At 41.6% G+C, this 18234-nt stretch overlaps 4 protein-coding genes and 4 non-coding genes across 14 annotated transcripts; 7 read left to right on the top strand and 1 right to left on the bottom strand.

The window, feature by feature from the left end:
* The first annotated feature begins 2111 nt into the window (after positions 1–2111).
* On the top strand, positions 2112–4567 carry snapc5 (small nuclear RNA activating complex, polypeptide 5). 3 transcript variants are annotated; one of them, XM_047596861.1, is made up of 4 exons: positions 2112–2272; positions 2717–2838; positions 2922–3002; positions 3934–4567. In XM_047596861.1, exons 2-4 carry the CDS (start codon positions 2749–2751, stop codon positions 4126–4128), a joined length of 366 nt encoding a protein of 121 aa, XP_047452817.1. In that variant the 5' UTR covers positions 2112–2272; positions 2717–2748; the 3' UTR covers positions 4129–4567. The 3 variants fall into 3 exon arrangements, with proteins under 3 accessions (XP_047452817.1, XP_047452816.1, XP_047452818.1); XM_047596860.1 differs by having other exon boundaries at positions 2123–2275; XM_047596862.1 differs by having other exon boundaries at positions 2133–2239.
* Positions 4568–4839: 272 nt separating this feature from the next.
* Positions 4840–9869, top strand: lctlb (lactase-like b). Of its 5 annotated transcripts, none has more exons than XM_047596852.1 (16): positions 4840–5037; positions 5456–5611; positions 5727–5897; positions 6028–6188; positions 6277–6364; positions 6433–6542; positions 6619–6747; positions 6833–6928; positions 7000–7054; positions 7130–7291; positions 7368–7645; positions 7751–7877; positions 7959–8158; positions 8291–8354; positions 9245–9289; positions 9475–9869. In XM_047596852.1, the coding sequence occupies exons 3-16, from the start codon at positions 5771–5773 to the stop codon at positions 9588–9590; spliced, it is 1758 nt and encodes a 585-aa protein (XP_047452808.1). In that variant the 5' UTR covers positions 4840–5037; positions 5456–5611; positions 5727–5770; the 3' UTR covers positions 9591–9869. The 5 variants fall into 5 exon arrangements, 4 of the variants coding, with proteins under 4 accessions (XP_047452808.1, XP_047452807.1, XP_047452811.1 ...); XR_007113558.1 differs by lacking the exon at positions 5456–5611 and adding an exon at positions 8630–8723 and having other exon boundaries at positions 4841–5037; positions 9475–9582; XM_047596851.1 differs by lacking the exon at positions 5456–5611.
* On the bottom strand, positions 9638–14669 carry zwilch (zwilch kinetochore protein). The gene is made up of 18 exons (XM_047596850.1): positions 14166–14669; positions 13983–14025; positions 13802–13894; positions 13469–13614; positions 13169–13359; positions 12979–13058; positions 12741–12896; positions 12581–12652; positions 12408–12501; positions 12275–12327; positions 12077–12179; positions 11894–11973; positions 11647–11803; positions 11497–11525; positions 11278–11414; positions 11085–11180; positions 10327–10442; positions 9638–10237 (listed from the first exon to the last, which is right to left on the bottom strand). The coding sequence occupies exons 1-18, from the start codon at positions 14213–14215 to the stop codon at positions 10146–10148; spliced, it is 1788 nt and encodes a 595-aa protein (XP_047452806.1). The 5' UTR covers positions 14216–14669; the 3' UTR covers positions 9638–10145.
* A 77-nt stretch (positions 14670–14746) lies between these two features.
* On the top strand, positions 14747–18222 carry rpl4 (ribosomal protein L4). The gene is made up of 10 exons (XM_047596859.1): positions 14747–14853; positions 15560–15731; positions 15867–15973; positions 16210–16348; positions 16613–16737; positions 16902–17031; positions 17255–17411; positions 17626–17709; positions 17891–18011; positions 18095–18222. The coding sequence occupies exons 1-10, from the start codon at positions 14851–14853 to the stop codon at positions 18170–18172; spliced, it is 1116 nt and encodes a 371-aa protein (XP_047452815.1). The 5' UTR covers positions 14747–14850; the 3' UTR covers positions 18173–18222.
* Positions 16050–16148, top strand: LOC125015586. Its single transcript, XR_007113625.1, has one exon. It is a non-coding gene; the product is annotated as a small nucleolar RNA SNORD16 (small nucleolar RNA).
* LOC125015587 lies at positions 16439–16538 on the top strand. The gene has a single exon (XR_007113626.1). It is a non-coding gene; the product is annotated as a small nucleolar RNA SNORD16 (small nucleolar RNA).
* LOC125015585 lies at positions 17479–17547 on the top strand. Its single transcript, XR_007113624.1, has one exon. It is a non-coding gene; the product is annotated as a small nucleolar RNA SNORD18 (small nucleolar RNA).
* Positions 17754–17820, top strand: LOC125015584. The gene has a single exon (XR_007113623.1). It is a non-coding gene; the product is annotated as a small nucleolar RNA SNORD18 (small nucleolar RNA).
* Positions 18223–18234: the final 12 nt, after the last annotated feature.

Here is an 18234-nt window from a genome sequence, read left to right as displayed (position 1 = left end):
CTACCCAATGGCCTACTTCACGAGTGAGATAAAAGGGGGAAATTCTGGAAAATAAAATCATGTAGGGGGAACTTTGTGTGCTGCGAGGTGTTAAGTATCACAGAAATGACAGATGTAAGTGCATTGAAGGTTGTGGCATTCAGCACGTTTCTATTATTTTTATAAATAATGGGCTGGGCTGAAAAACAGACAGACTTGTGTTTAATTCAATACAATTTAACTGCACCACACACTACATCCACCTTATTTTTTTTTTTTTTTTTTTACAATGTTTCAACATAAACTGTACAATATAAGTGTCATGAAGCCAAGATTTGAGGCAGAAGGAAATACTTCTGTGGTGCAGGGAATTAAGACCTCCAAATATAGCCTACGCCAGCCTACGTCAAGTAGACAAAAAGAGTTCAATTCCAACACATACTTTTCACCTATGTACGAATTCATTAAAATAATGTTGTTGATGGGACCTTTCACTAGACTTCTTTGGAGTTTCTGTAAGAATTTACCTAAAACATTCCTTAATCAGAGGGCATCTGGTTAAAGAGGGGTTGATTTTTATTTTTTTTATACTGCTTCTCACTACATCCTTTATGCATCTATTAATGTGCTTATTCACGAATATAAATAAAGGATTGGTGCAGCTGCTTAATATCTATATTATGAGACCTTACATTAAACAGCAAGTGTCCAACCCCATTCTGCTGTGGTGATGTTCCCTGACCACAACCCCCTTTCTAAGCCTCCATAATCCCAAGAATGTAAAACCTCAATATCAAGGGAGGAAAGGCAAAAATGAGGAAATCTGAGAAACCTACATCCTACCGCAGTCCTGTTTTCATGTGTGTGAACAGAGACAGGTATGCCTCTCCTTTTGGCTGGGCTCCATTGTTAGTCTCCAGCCGTGCCTGCGGGCTGTGATTATCAACGCACACATCTGGTCGGACTTAGTCGAGAAATCCTATAAAGGACCTAATGGGGCTCTTCAAACATTTCTGAGGACTGATTAAAAGCCGGTTCAGATCTTGTTCACATCAGCGAGTTCCATCTGTGATTTATTTAAGTTCTCGCTGAATTCATTATCTACTTTATTGCTCTCTTTCAGTGGAGGCGAAGGTACAGTGGGGTTTAGGAGGGACATGCTTTGCAGGTAAATTGCAATACTGCTGAATAATTGCTTGTAGCCAGGCCAGATACTTGGATCAACACAGAGGCCTATGTTACTCCTTTAAACAGAGCATACATGGCGATCCTGAACATCCTGGAGGCTCCTTGCCATGACATATATCCCTGCTTCCGACTGAAAATGCTCAGACCTCTGCCACATACTGTCATAAATCTACGTTTGCAATGCAGGTCTTGCTTCTATCACATTACAACTGTTATTTACAGTGTAAACCCAATTTGCACCGTGCATCTGTGTGTTGAAGTTGCAGCGTTTGTCTTCCACCAGTATGACCCTTGTGTTTTATAGGGGAGACTAACACATGAACTACATTTGTTACAAATTAGGCTTCCTGGCATCGTAAAGTTGACACCTGCCACTTCAAACCTGTCTTTGAGGAAAAAAGGACGGCCATTGATAAGCAATGGCAGGAAACAGTTGCATTGATACACGTTGACGTTAATTAGCTAAGGTAGCTAACTCGTGGCCACTTAGTCAAACCGATTTCAGTTGCTGTGAGAAAATGTTGGTGCTTGATAGAAAGACGCTGCGAGGTTTTCTTACCATCAAAAAGCCCCGTTCAGTTGAAAGACTGACTTTATGAACTCGTATTTACTGAAAGGAGAAGACGCAGTTACCACCGCTTTAACACAAGATGTCGCCATATCCAACGGTTCTTGACCGTGAATGATGCCTTTCATTGCTTATCGTGGAGTCGTATTTTCTGCTTTCAATTCATGTGAAGGCAGAGAATAAGAACAAATAATTAAAATTATACATATAAGAAAGGTAATTGACCAAATTAATCGTACCACGAGTTTATGGTTAAACCAGTTAATTCAAGCAACACTCTTTAAATAGATATCAACAGTAAACCTCCTATTTCCATCTCGAAGTTAAGCGGTGAGTTCTCCGACAGCACCCAAAGCCGCATTAATCCCGGATGTGACCGCACATCCGCCTCAGGAGCCAAACTTTAGCTCGTAGCCGTAGCTGTAGCACAACAAGTCAGCTGTCAGTAAGCAAAGCAAACGCTCCGAAGGCACGTTGTCCCGCGCATCAGTGGTTTTCACGCTGGTATGGAGCTGTAAGAAGAATTTATAAACAGAGGTAGTAGTCTCATGCTTAGTTTTTGTCCTGCATGGGGGGAGATAAATTATAATTTTGCGCTACCGCTATTCATCGGTTTTGTTTTGAGGATCAGCTAGCAAGCACTAGCGACACAATATACTTGTCATTAAAAAAATAATAATAATAACAATAAAAGACACACTTTACTGCTCATAACGGGATGTGATAACTGTCGTGTTTTATAACATTGTTTTATCCGTTTAACGGTGCCTAATGAATCCCAATGTTGTTACATTAAATTTCAATAGATATTACAGGAAGAGGAACTATAGGAACCAGGTTAATTAGAACGTGTAGTCTAATATGAGTTTAATGATGATCGTCTATAACACCAAGCATACACATTTCGTCTCTCTCCGCTGTAATCAACAAGGGTAAAACATAGAGGAGTGAATCATCTTTCTTGACTTTGGTCTCTTCCAGTGCTGAGGAATGGTCTGACTGCAGCAGTAAACATGCACAGCCGTTTGCAGGAGCTGAAGAAGGAAGAGGAAACTCTTCTCAAGATCAAAGTCATGTTACAGGACCAGCTGAACAGACTGAAGGTGAGCATGAGTTGTATGACGGTATGACCGTGTAGGTGTCCATGCCTGCGGTTTACATACTGTGTTTCCATTGTGTGTTACAGTTCGAAGAGGGGGCCTTGAAGTCTATTATTAATGCTCAGTCAGAAGAAGGAGCTTCTCAGCGCTCATCCCAAGAAACCGAGGTAAATCACTGAGCCAGAGAACACATCAGGACGCAAGTGTCATACTAGGACGTTCACCATCATGTTTTTGTTGCTTTTAAGCCTGGATAACCTCAGGGGCTGCAGTTACTTTCACACTTATATCAAGTTACTCTAAGTAATGACGTTAAGACAGGAAATTGGTTTGCGTGTTTATGTGTGCTCCAGTAAATGTAATTACTCCAGTGCGTCAGTGCAGTACAACTAAGGCAAACACAGCCAAGCAATCATGTTTTGTTTGCTGTGTACACAGTTATTTTTAATCATTTAAGTTATGGGTAATGGCCATTCTTCTTCTTTTTCTTCTTATTCTGGTCATTGTTGTAGTGCGTGTAGTCAGCAACGTAATGTTTTAGGGCAACCATTGTTGAAATTAGTTGTTGTCATTAAGAGATATTTGAAGGCTTCTTTGGTGTCATGTTTTTGCCATTTAGCAATTGAGAGACTGAATTATGTGATACGATTAAATACACTCCTTCATTGTCGACTACACTGAACAAATTGTGCTCATGTTCCCTTAACCTCCAACCCTAAACACATGTATTCACTTTGTGCCTGGAGCTAAATGAGAAGATTTACATCAGTCTCGTGTCCGTTCAGACACAAGCTCTCTTTGTGTACGTGATCATGATTAAGCTGTATATGATGGCTACCGCTGGTCATGTTGTTAGGAGCTGCTTTGAGGTTGTAGCCAGCTATGCTCATTAAGCAATTACGTGTGCAGAGTCAAAGGTGTGTATACTGTGCTTATTGCATGAAGACAGACACTCCCATGCAGGCTTCATCTTTGCCTTCCATCATATTCACACATCTGCTTCGTAGTATGAAGTCACACTTGTTTTTAAGGCTCACTTCAAAGCTCTGCATTGCACACACAGTTGGGGCCTTTTAACATTTATTCTTACTTCCCCAGGTTCACATTAATCTTGATGATGAGAGCGAGATCAACCGAACCAAACTCCTACTGAATGCCGCTGTAGATTATGATATGGAAGAGGAAGAGGAGGAGGAAGACGACGAAGAAGAAGACGAAGAGGAGGAGGACGAAGATGAGAATGAGCTCCAGTTTGTACCTGAGGAAGATGATGGGGAGGAGGATGACTATTGAGATTCAGGGGGTGTCCCGTTTTTTCAGGAGCTGACTGATGTCTGTTTGTTTGCCCGTTTTGTATTACCAGTTAAGAAGTTTAATTTATTTGGATGGAGTATCAGTTACAGTGAAATGATGTGTGGTGCTGTATATCTTCTCCTTTGCCCGACTTAAGGCATGCCATCCAAATCTCACACATGTTAGTCGTGTCAAATTTAGTGAGAAACATCTCACTGATATGCAGTAAGACAGTGTTATTAGGTGCTTATAGCTATATTAGACCTATAGTGTGTTTTGAGGATGAGAAGGAGCGCAGCAGTTCACTTAAAAATCAAAAATCGGATGGTGAGATGTGTCTGTTGATGAAAATGTATGGCTGGGCCATATAAGAAGATACTATGTTTGCATTACGTACGAAATAATAATTGTAAGCACAAAATAAATGTTTTCCATAGGTCTCACTTGAGTGATTTCTACAACGCACACCTTTAGTTTCACAAAAGCAAAGTTTACACCACAGAGTAATGTATTTCATATTAGGTGATTGTTTACTCATGGTAATTTAAGAGAACGGATTACTTTTATATTCTCAGATACTGAGTTCAGGTAATATCTGTGTCCCAAACTAACCCAGGCAAACGGGTAATGCAGTGCCAACACTTTCCACGAGAAAACCATTCAGCATTTTCTAAACAGTTAAAACAATACAGCGAGCTTCACAATAAGGCCAGCTTTCACCCCCTGACAGCAGGGACAGCTCTGGAGAAGGGTGGCGCTTCAACAGGGGGAACGTACAATAGAGGCCGCTCCAATAGATACATACAGCTTTCTACCTGATCTGCTGTTCCAGGAGAAGCTCCCATTCACCCACGGACTTGAGCTCAGGACAAGGACCTGCTGCAAATGCTTTCTTCATAAGTTTCACAGGTAATTGGACATGGATGGTTCTGAGATTTACATAAGTGATTTAAAATGAGTTTGCAACTGAAATTAAGCAGCTTAATTAATAACATTTGCATGAAAAACTTCCAGAAGTATATCAAGTCTGTGTAGAGAACTGTAGGCACATTAGTATTTAGGTTATAAAGTTATTTTGTTTCAGATAAAAAATATCCAAAGTGTTATTTTATTTAGCACTCACTCTAGATTTATTGGACTATAAGACAAACATGATGCAATACTCCGAAATGACAAATTATTTACAAAACACAGTATGTGTGACAAACAATTTTCTGAATAATGAGACTTATTGTATCCACGCTGGACCATTTGCGCGCATCAACATCATGTGATTGAACACAGTAAATACGTATATCAACCTCTCTAACATTAGCTTTGCTTACAGAGGTGAAACCACTGTTTGTATGGGATCTGTCTGCATCAGCACGATGAGCTTCCACTCCATTGAGTCTGAATAGTGGCATTTGAGTTTGCATTAGGGACGTGGGACCCCCCGCAGTCTATCACATTGGATGCTTCCAGGCTGCTTGACGAGTCTATTGTGATTATATTAAGTTTTCTCCTGTTTTCAATACAGATTTGTTTTCGTATTTTATTTAACACGTTTGCCCCAGACCATTGAGTGTAAATGCTGACTGGTTCTTGTCTGTGCGCAGACACTGGTGAGGGACAGTAACTGTGCTGCAGACTCAGGAGTACCATGCTGCCCCGCTGTGCACTCTGTGTGTGCCATGTGCTTATGTTGGTGCTGTGTCTGTCTGCGGCTGAGGACTTCGACTGGACAAAGAACGACCACAGCTCCTTCTATTATGGCACTTTTCCAAGTGGTACACACACACACAAACACACACACACACACAGTTTGTTCTAGATCAGAAAGATAAATGTTGTAAGTTAATTATTTTGTCATTTCTGCCATTAGTCCTCCTAAGACGTGGCCGGTGTTGTATTTTTTAGGATTTTCATGGGGCGCCGGAAGTTCAGCCTATCAAACAGAAGGAGCCTGGGACAAAGATGGAAAAGGACTAAGCATCTGGGATGTGTTCAGTCACAAGAAAGGCAGAATCCAACAGAACGAAACCGGGGATTCCTCGTGTGAGGGATACTACAAAGTCAAGGTGATCGAGTGTGACGTGTCTGAGAGAACAGGTAATGGAACTTGGTACAAAGATGTCTAAATGTTTCCACTTAATGTTCCTCGTACAGGACGATGTTACTCTCATGAAGGAGCTGAAGCTCAACCACTATCGTTTCTCCATCTCCTGGCCCAGACTCATCCCCACCGGCATTAAATGTGAGTAACAACTATTAATTAAAGTCGACGTAAAACCGAAACTTATATTTCTCTACACTCATTTGCAGCTGACCATATAAACGAAAAGGGAATTCAGTACTATGATCAACTGATTGACCACCTACTGGACAGCAAAATCACTCCCATTGTCACCCTGTATCACTGGGATCTTCCACAGGTCGGTGTGCAAAGAAATGGGCGGCTTCAGCCTTGGTAACTTTTCAAATAACGCACCGTGTCATTTGCTTGTCTAGGTCTTACAAGAAAAATATGGTGGATGGCAGAATGTGAGCATGGTCAATCATTTCAATGAGTTTGCCAACCTGTGCTTTGAAAGATTTGGCAACCGAGTGAAGTACTGGATCACCTTCAACAATCCGTGGGTATGTTCACAGTGAATAGTCCAACATATGCACAAGTTTGTACGTGTACTGACAGCGGTATTGTTGCATCAAAACATGACCACAGTCGGTAGCAGTAGAAGGCTATGAGACAGGTGAACACGCTCCTGGATTGAAGCTGAAAGGAACCGGGGCATACAAGGCTGCACATCACATAATAAAGGTATGAGAGTGCAAATAATCACATATGAATCAATTAAGAACTTGCATTGAAGCGTATGTATCGTTTGACAGGCGCACGCTAAAGTCTGGCACACTTACGATACCCAGTGGAGGGGGAAACAAAAAGGTAAAGGGATGCACAGTTCGGTAATTCAGCATTTATCTGTCTGACTGTGATGAGATCTGCTTTTCATATCTGCAGGCATGGTTGGCATCTCTCTGTCGGGGGACTGGGGAGAGCCAGTGGACATCAGCAACCAGAAAGACATCGAAGCTGCTGAGAGATACGTCCAGTTCTACCTGGGCTGGTTTGCAACGCCTGTCTTTCATGGAGACTACCCTCAAGTGATGAAAGACTTCATTGGTAAGTTAAACTGTCAATGCTATTAAAGTAATATCTACCAGCGGGGAATTAACCGATTGCTCCTTGTCTGCTTCAGGGAGGAAGAGCGTCCAACAGGGCCTCGGGACGTCTCGACTGCCAGCATTTTCCCCTCAGGAGAAGAGCTACATAAAGGGCACCTGCGACTTCCTCGGCATCGGCCATTTCACCACCCGCTACATCACCCAGAAGAACTACCCGTCAGTTCGTAGCAGCAGTAGTTACTTCACAGACCGGGACCTGGCTGAGCTGGTTGACCCACGCTGGCCCGACCCTGGATCTGAGTGGCTCTACTCCGTGCCCTGGGGTTTCCGGCGTCTGCTCAATTTTGTCAAGGTGACTCACGGTGAAATATCACAGAGCTGGCATTTGTGCAGCTGGAACTCCCAAGCGGAACCTTTTTATGACATTTCCCGTCATATTGATTTGTTCCCCATCTAGATTCAGTATGGAAACCCAATGATTTATGTGACTGAGAACGGAGTCTCGGAGAAAATGCTGTGCACAGAGCTGTGTGATGAGTGGAGGATACAGTATTACAAGGACTACATCAATGAGATGCTGAAAGGTAAGTGAACCGGTGAGTGATGCTCAAAATAAAGAGAATGCTTACGTGGTTCTAAAGCTCCCTGCTGTGTGCGTCACTCAGCGATCAAAGACGGAGTCAACGTGAAGGGCTACACCGCATGGTCGCTGCTGGACAAGTTCGAGTGGGACGAAGGGTACTCGGAGAGATTTGGCTTGTACTACGTGGACTTCAGGAACAAAAACAAGCCTCGCTACCCCAAAGCCTCAGTTCAGTTTTACAAACGCATCATCAGCTCCAATGGATTTCCCAATCAAAGAGAGGTGAGAGACAGAGCGCTCACTGCAAAGGCCTCAACCCAAACGCCTCTGAATACATTAAGACGTTGGTATGTGATCACCTACGCCCAAAAATACACCTCTTAATATTTCCGATTGTCTCCTGACTCTTCATAGGTTGAAAACTGGAGGAGGAAGGCTGTCGAGACCTGCTCTTCTAGCAACCAGCTCCTAGCTGCAGGTGAGTTTGTCTAGAGCCTCCCGCGTTGTGTTTGTCAGTGATGACTAGCTGGGGTAAACAAATAAAGATTCTGGTCCAAATACGAAGAGAAAAATTTCCCAGTAGTTAAAATAAAATAATCATAATAATTTGACTTGAATATGTGTTTCTGTTCTCCGAGCGTACCGGAACACACATGAACAAATTAGTAGCCGTACTAATTGTAGAAATACAAAACCCGGTTTCAAAAATCTTGCACAGAATATCTAAGACATCTTCTTTGTTTGCCCCTCCAGCTAGAAGAAAGTCCAAGGAACATGCAGAAATGCCAAAGGTTTGGCCAGTGCATGATGAGGTTTAGCACGTTGAGGGTCCATACCTCCTGTTAATGTAATCCATTTCCTTTTGTTGCTTGCTTTGTGACTGTGTTTTCGTTTCTGACTAACACTTAGGCCTCTGCCGTTTAACACCATCCCTTGTACACACCGTGCAAAGATTTCTTCATTCACTGTTTTTGCCAGCGTGCTCAAATCTAATTTAAGATAACAGCCCTTTTAATTTCACAGCGGCCTCATTAAAAACCCAAAAAGCAAAATGCCGACAGGTGGACTTTTGCCTGCGGGGTACTTCACTAAACATGCGGCCCAATTTAACCAGATAACATAATAGCGGTGAAACGGTCCATGACGTATCTCAATTGAATTTAGGAATCAAAACTTCGACATAATGTTCTGCCATGATGGCTGATGGCTCGTAATAATAAAAAACATTATCGGAGGATTGGATTTGAGACAACGATCTGGCTGTGGTGCAAATGCTGCTTTCTGAAACTTTCCCCAGTAGCTGCCTGCAGTTCTCAAAGGGTTAAAGTGTCGTTGATCAACTCTGAGTACTCTCTCTTTTTTTATTAGAGGAACAGCGGAGTACTGCTGCCAATATTCTAAGACTTATACATGGTAAGAATCCCCTTGTGCTCAATTTAAATCAGATAAAACTTGATTTAGAGAAAGATATTAACCCTTTGAGTGCTGTGCTTGAGCGTCATTACTCGCTTTGTGTGCAATGTGTGGACTGTACAACAATAATATTAATAATGCCGATAATGACCTGAGTTTTTAATGAATGTGCGTGTGCTTCGCAGACCCTCTGACCAGCCACATGGAGATGGTTACTGAGATCGTTGTTCCCACCGTGTGTACGCTCTCTATTTTGCTCAGTGCCATTTTCCTCATGTTCCTGCTGCGGAGGCGCAACTAGAGCGTGTGCGTGTTTACAATCACAAAATTTACCACAGACACAAATCGTGCACTCACAATGCATTCATTTCTTTAATGGATCATGTGTGAATATACATTTATTGTGTAAACTGAAGAGAATTACTGACTTCATTCATTTGGTGTGCCTATGGTGTTAGCTGTAAAATGACTGGTTTATAATGATACATTTAGCAGCAGGCACTTAAACACTGTGGATTCCTCTGCAACATGTTATTAAAACACTGCTGTGGAATGCTGCCATTGCAAACAGTCCTTATGACGTACGACTGTACTTTGTGTTTTTATTTGCATAAAACTGTTGTCGGCACGAAACTCCTTAGAAATTTCAACGACCATCTTGAGCAACAAATGTAACAATAAAATGTGGCTACTAGTCCTTTGCAAAATATCTGCAAAGGACTGAAAACAGAATATAACACAAAGGCCCCTACAAGTCACTGTAGGCGTTGATGCAGGTTCTTATATATAAAGGCATGTTGATATCAAATATGAAGACACACTGTGTGTTGGTTAGTTAGATGTGCACTTTCTGAACTCATGCAAAGTTGACGAGGCTGCAGCACACCATGGTGGAGAAGAAGGCGGGTTCATCACTGTCCACTCCATTTACTGTTTCATTTGGGTGATCTAAAAACAGTTGAAGGAGAACTGTGTTATCTATACTTCACTGGGGTAGTTACCACTATCGATATATAATGTGTAATGGTAAAGATCACCTGTTTCGAAGATGACGTGATCAACCAGCGGTCTGTCACTGAGCTGTAAGGATGTCCTGACCTCACGAGGCCCGTGGCCACTGGACACCTCAACACCCCACATTACTGGATGCTCTCTGTGGAACATACACACCAAGAGGAGAAATTGGATTAGCCCACATAACAGTAAATGCATTCATTAGTCCAATAAACTCCTGTTTATCAGGTCGTCTCGGAGGTTTCATGCGGTTCTACGAAATGAAATATATATTCTGTTTTCCACAACAGGGTTTAAATATGTATCATGAGTTTTAATTTTGCATGCTTGCTGCTACCAACAATATATCAGCCTACACAGTCTCAAAGGCCATAAAAAAAGAAAAAAAATGTTGTGAGAGAACTCCTTGCAAAGGTTCCATTTACATTTGTAACAAGCGTAACTTATTTACCAACAATCAGCCATGTTAAGGAGGGACTGAACATTTGTGACATAACTGTATTAAAAAGAATCCTGCAATTCACACAAGATTATTTTGTGAATTGTACAGTTTGCAAGGTGGTAAAATATCAACTGCAGCTGTTTTAGATAAATAAATAAATGATATATATATGTATACACAATATACATACACATACATACACACACACGTATATAAAATAGTGAAAAATATTAAATAGTAGAGAATAATATCACAGGTACCACTTCGTGTTACAACATGCCAAAATATCTCAGTTTCTTAAGACAGAACAAATAGTACACAGAGCTTTGTTTTCCTTACTTCTGGTAGAAGTGGCTGATCAGAGCAGGTTTGATTTGAAGCTTAAATTCATGCTCCTCGTCATACGGTGAGGTTTTGTAGTGTTGCAAACATGATCTATGACAAAGAAAAGAAATAAGGTATTAAATTATCTTCTGCAGCGAAGTGCATTTCACACACACACATTCATCTCCGGAAAAACAAAGTGACTCACTGCGTGAGAAGGAAGAGTCGGTCGTAGGGCAAACCCAGGAATATACTGCAGGTCAAAATAATTTCCAGCAGATGGTGCAGTTTTCTGAGTCGGATCACTTGCTCCTGGAGATCGACCTCTGTGCTCAGGTAATAACACTACGGGGTAAATGACTAAAAACTCAGTACTTCGTTGAGGGACATTTGGATACATTTGTCATTAAAATACTCTCAATCTTACCAAGTGGTTTAGAGTTGTCAATTCTTCACCTGAGAAACAAACACATGAAGACAAAGAAGATTACACACAGCAACTAGCAGATAAAATTATGGCTCGATTCATAGAGTGCAATACAAGAGCTTCAAAGGGAAAATAAATAGAAATGCTTACCAATCAAGTAGTTAATATAATCTTTTCTCATCTTGTCCAGACCCATCTCCAGCAGCATTTTGACAGGGGTGACACCTGTAAGAGACACGTGATCGATCTGCTGGTGGTAGGACTGCAGAATGAGCTTGCTGAGGGAGCTGTTGCTGTCTCTGTGAATCTGGAGGAAAAAAGCAGGAAATAAAAATCACTTGATAATGGCCAATCTTCGGTTTGAAATAAAGTTTAATGAAGCTGCATCATCCTATACCCAGGGCTTGATGTCGCCATATCTTAGAGCTTCAGTGACCAACTTGAGGCAGTCGCCAATGTCCTGATATGAAGTCACGCCTGTGATCGAAAAACAAAATAAAGGGGTGAAATGGTTGCAGATTTCTGTTGATAAAACTAAATCAAATTACACGTAGTTCTCTTTGTGGAGACACTGACTCACTTTTTCTCATCCGAACCCACAGCTGCTCCACAAAATCCAAATCCCCTCTTTCCAAGAAAGAGTTGAAAATGGGCGTGTCGGTCTCGGACTCCTGCTTTGTGGTCTTTAAGAAAAGATGGAGAGAAAAGATGAAGACCCAAGAAATATACCCTGTGTATTCTGAGGAGAAACCGTTCATGCTTTTCATCACTGTCACACCTCAGCTGTTTTTGCAGCCTGATCCTGTGGTGTTTTTGCACTTCCCCGAAGCTCTGAAAGAACGACACAAAGTGAAAACAATGTATCTTACAGCATTACATCACATTCAATGTATATTTATAAATCCAGACACCTTCTAAGTAGGCCTTGGTCAGGTTTACAGCTGACGTGCTTTCCGCGGGTTCCATCCATTCAGTTTCACCAGTTCTCAAACCATCAGCAAGAGTCTAAAATAAAACAAATTATATACAGAATTTAGTTGTTCATTTGAGTGCAAAAAAGTTACGGTCACCTCAGATTACTGACCTGAAGAAACTCTAGCTCCCTGTACATCTCAAACATTGGACTTCTCATGTCTCCACTGGAAACTTTGATATTCTGCACACAGACAAAGACAAACAGGGTAAGAACTAACGTGAAAATAACACCAGACATGATTTATTTAGTGTAAATCATTGCGGCTCACTAGTGTTGCTGTAGAGGAAAGGGGCGGGATCTCGAGGATACTCTCCACGTGGCTCCATTTGAAATCCACGGACACACTATTCTGTGACTCGATTGTGGTGTTTTCAACAACAGTGGAGCCAAACAAGTTGAATCTGGCACTGCCTTTAATGCCCGTCTGTATTAACAGAAGTATTGACAGATGTAAGTGAACTAACATTCGCTGGTACTGACTTGCAAGAGGGTATACACTCACTTACTGCGGGAGAGTGATGCCTTTTTTTGTGTTCTTGTTTCAGCTCCTCTAAGGTTAAGAGAGATCTTTTGTCCACAGATGAACCTATTAAAATTAAGTTCAAACGTCAAAATAACACAAGAACCGGCAAAAATTCATTCACTGTGCTGATACTGCTTTATGGATGGGACATAAAAGAATGGATAAAACAATACCTTTGCAGGTAGTAGAGTATAATTTGACGCCAGTGACTTTATTTCCCATGCAAATGGTTTCAGCCCCAAACCAGGTCGTTCCAGCAGGGTCAGACATGTCACATCGAACCCACAGAGGCTGTAAGGCAGGGATGTTGTCCACAGCTGACACACTAGGGTTTAGAGATAATGTGTACCAAGACAGCAACTGTCTACACAGAGAGAAAAAAAAAAGAGTTTTGTCAGCTATAGTCAACGTGTATAATCTGACAAGCATGTGCATCATTTGGATGAAATGTCACATGTCCTGGCATATGTCACCTTGCTTTCATGATTGTAAGAGGCTGTGGTCCCAGTTGTGCGGGGACCACATTGACGACATCATCATCAGCTGCATCACTATCATCTGCTGCACAGTTTGACGTCTCAGTGATTTGTGGATCCTCTGATTCACTTATTTTCGGCACCTAGTAAAATCAAAACATAATCCAGTGGTTAGGATTGTAAATATTGAGTATATAGTATGTTGCCTGTACATTGCTGCCACAACTGCAAAAATGTCCCAGTTTGGGATGAGTAAAACATCTATTTATCTGTCTGTCTGTCTGTATCATGCATCGCGTGTCATCATTGCCGTGTAGACGGGATACTCACAGCTTTTTCACAGACAAAGATGGTCTGGTTGCCACAGTACATATTCACCACCGGAATTCTGTCTCCATTCATCTTCAATATTTGGATGTCCTCCTGTCACACACAAGATATCAATATCACTACCATCACACAAACAGACACAGCAACATGAAATACACTAATTCAGGGCAAATTAAATTACCTCAAATATATACGGATCACTGCCTTTCTCGTCCTGTAGAGATCTGGAACCAACACAATACAGACGATTACTAGAACTGACTTTACTTCGGATCAATACATATCTTGAGGTAAATTAACTTAATATTGACGTTAGCTAAAAGTGCTAACGTCGGTTTAATAAAGCTATGTTTTCAAAACCCACCGAAGGATGTTGAAAAACTCCTTAGCACTAGATATCACCTTTGTACCCATCGCGCAGTTATGTGCGAGTATGAGTGACCAGCTCCAGCAAAATATTTAGAAATAAAGAGACAGAGGAAGTTAATAAAGTTTCACGTTAACAGACTAATCAACCAAACGGGTCCTGTTGATATTTTGACAGTCGCGCGCTCACTTCTTTGGTGACGACATTAGGTCATAGGTCGTCGTTTTAATTTTACGTAAAAAAAATTAATAAACTCTTAAAGTGTATATATGCGCATTAGTCATCTAAGACATATGGAGAATATTGTTATTAAATCGACTAAAAAAATGTATTTTAAAAAAGGTTCCGAAGAAAAGTAGTTCGGTCTTTACGTTTATCCTGCGCCAACATGGAGTAAAAAATAGTCCCAGCTGCAGCAACCAACTTTAAAGTTATTTTTGTTTAATCGGGATGAGTTGATAAAAATTACTGAAGTAATTATTTTTAAATGCATTTTAGTTTTATATGTCTTCCTTATCTGGGGTTAAGTAAGCGAACCGTCAAAATAGTATTTCTAACGGAAGTAGTATGCTTTGGGGCGGACGCATAAAGTAGTCCGGATGTCTTACCAACTTCCTTTTCACTGTGGCCGCCATAGCGTGTGGAGCGTGGTTCCCGGCGAGCCGAAAACTAAATACCGAAAATGGTGAGAATTTACGCATATATTGCCGATAGGGTTTATTATACTACATAACAACATATTCAATCGTGTATACGAAATAAATACCCATGGGTTGGGCATTTCAGTAAAGGCTCAGTTGAGATTTAGTAAAACATTCAATTGGACGGCTCCCGGCTAGCCAAGCTAACACGAGGGGCCATTTTGGATGAGTGGCTTCGGTAGTTCAACCCAGTTACACGTGTAGCTGTCTGTACCGTGGGAGATGTCTAAGTGTGTCGTATATTTTAATCTTGACTACGTTTTGCAAACAATAGACTCTAGTACTTACACGTAACTCTGTATTTGTTAAAACCACCGTCGCTATTTACCAAGTATGTTTGCGGTAAAGTTAAGGCCGGCTAAATCGTGTCAGTAGATACTAGCTAAGCTAAGGCCAGCCACCGCCGATCACATTGTGGACCAATTTACGGTTACTTTGATCATGTCAGTAAAACATGGGATGACTTTAAATAGTCGGTTGCACCGAGTTACATCAGAGTGACTTTATAGTTAGAAGTGTAGCTGCTGGCACATGTTATAAGATATGGAGGTTTGTTCTTCTCCAGACGTTTGATCTAAAGTATTCAGGGCTCTCAGGGGCATACAGATTTCTCATGTTGCGTGTTCCGCCGTGTCATAAACCACATCGTGTATTTTATTAAACATTAATGTTGATGTTTTGCTTCTTCAGGCCTGTGCCCGACCCCTCATCTCGGTGTTTTCCGAGAAAGGAGAATCCTCAGGCAAAAATGTTGTCATGCCTGCTGTGTTCAAGGCCCCAATTCGTCCTGATGTTGTGAATTTTGTGCACACCAACATGCGCAAGAACAACCGCCAGCCATATGCAGTCAGTGAACTGGCAGGTGAGTGTTTTTCAACTCTGATCAAGTTTACAACTGTGAATGGGAGGTTAATGTGACAAGTGAGGATAATTGTTTACAAGTCCAGTACATCTTGTTTGTCTTCTAGGTGTTTAATTGTGTGTGTGTATATTTTAGGCCACCAGACCAGCGCAGAGTCATGGGGTACAGGAAGAGCTGTGGCTCGTATCCCCCGTGTTAGAGGTGGTGGTACTCACCGCTCTGGCCAGGGTGCTTTTGGAAATGTATCCTTTCATTTCAGAATTGATTCAATTCAGTTCTTATTTCATGTATACTTAAACTGCCTAAATCTGTAGACTTTGCTATGATGGTGTAATTTGCGTCTGACTCTGTGACCAGTGACAGAATGCCTACTGTCATATGCTGGCACAGATGGCTGATGAACTTTGAGTCTGAGCAGGTATCAAATACATCAGTGCTTCTTTCTACTCTGCGTGAGACCTCCTTGACCTTGTGGTAGATGTGTCGTGGTGGTCGCATGTTCGCCCCCACCAAGACCTGGCGCCGCTGGCACCGCAGGATCAACACTCCCCAGAAGCGCTATGCCATCTGCTCTGCCCTGGCAGCCTCTGCCATCCCCGCACTTGTGATGTCCAAGGGTAAGCTTCAATAATAAGTGTATAGAACAAGATCAGGTGTGAAGTCTTGTAAGATGAAAGTATAGCCACATTGATCCCAAAGATTTGACTTGCCATGATGGTGTAATTTGCGTCTGAGCCTGTGAACAGTGACAGTTGCCTGCTGTCTCTAAGCTGTCACAGAGTATTGATGTCTCTTGAAGTCTGAGCAAGCTTAGAACCTTGACTGTCAGGACAAGTTTGTGTTTGGATGTCTTTGACTAACATAACCGTCTTGTCTATTAGGACACCGCATTGAGGAGATTCCTGAGGTCCCACTGGTGGTTGAGGACAAAGTTGAGGGCTACAAGAAGACCAAGGAGGCAGTGCTCCTGCTCAAGAAGCTGAAGGCTTGGAATGACATCAAGAAGGTAAATTAAGTCTTGCCCTAAACTGAATACATTTCTGTAAGCGTGAAATTGTAGCACTGGTCTCATCTCATCATATTATACTGAAAACAAAGTTTTGACATGCTTATTCTTTTTACATATATTTTAATGAAATATTGGACTAATATAAATGTTGTACTCTTCAGGTCTACGCCTCTCAGCGCATGCGTGCTGGTAAGGGTAAGATGAGGAATCGCAGACGAATCCAGCGCAGAGGGCCATGCATCATCTATAATCAAGATGCTGGTTTAACCAAAGCCTTCAGAAATATTCCAGGTGAATTTCTTGTTCAAATTTAAAAGAAATTACTGTCATAGAATGAATATTGTCTTAATATTTCATAGGTAACATTATTAATAGCTCATGAAGAATTGGCGTTGACATTGTGTTATGCTTGAGACCCCAGTTATTATGTAGCTCTGCATTTATGAATTTATCTAGTGAGCTGTGTTATGAAATGAGTGAGCTTAACTTAATTATCTTCTTCTATATAATGCAGGCATCACTCTGCAGAACGTGAACAAGCTGAACCTCCTGAGGCTCGCTCCTGGTGGTCACGTTGGACGGTTCTGCATCTGGACCGAGAGCGCTTTCCGCAAGCTGGATGATCTGTATGGCACCTGGCGTAAACCTTCCACCCAGAAGATTGACTTCAAGTGAGTATTTCAGGAGTAGTAGCATTCAGATGTATAAGTACAGTGTGTACTGTATTCTGCTCATGTGAATCAGTGATGAGCTTCCACTTCAGGTCCGTGTTTTTGAACTCTATGATACTAATGAAGGTCTGAGTCTGAGCAATACAAGACTTGTCAACCTACTGTTTATTTTTTTGTAAACAAGGTGCTAAATTTTTAATGCATCTTGTTTCAGTTTGCCAATGCACAAGATGACCAACACAGACTTGAGCAGGATTCTTAAGAGTGAGGAGATCCAGAAAGCACTTCGTGCACCTCGGTAAGCGCCGTTCACTTTTAGATTTAAAACTTACTCTGGTTAGTCAACTATGATGATGTTCCACTTCAGGTCCGTGTTTCTGAACCCTGATTATATGGAAGTCCTGAGTTCAAGTCTGTTGACTCAGGTTGTATATTTGTAGCAGTTCATTATTAAAACTTGGTTAATTTCCTCATTACAGCAAGAAGATCAACCGCAGAGTTATGAAGAAGAATCCTCTGAAGAACTTGAAGATCATGTTCAAACTGAACCCATACGCCAAGACAGCAAGACGTCATGCTATCCTTAAGCATGATCCCAAGGTAAAAAGCCAAACAATTGAGATGAAAGTGAAAATAGTAAATTGCAGACGGTGGCTTTAAACTCTTGCCGTTTCTCTCCATAGATCAAGGCCAAGATGCTTAAACCCAAGAAGAGGCCCGCAAAGAAGAGGGCAACTGAGGCACCCAAACCCAAGGCATAAATCTACACAGACTGGAGTTCAGTTCAGATTAATAAATCTGTTGTTTCAAACCCACGACTCAG

Source organism: Mugil cephalus, chromosome 10, assembly GCF_022458985.1.
Source record: "Mugil cephalus isolate CIBA_MC_2020 chromosome 10, CIBA_Mcephalus_1.1, whole genome shotgun sequence".
Taxonomy (NCBI): Eukaryota; Metazoa; Chordata; class Actinopteri; order Mugiliformes; family Mugilidae; genus Mugil; species Mugil cephalus.
The sequence above is the reverse complement of the archived record's forward strand: the minus strand, read 5'-3'. Positions and strand labels throughout refer to the sequence as shown.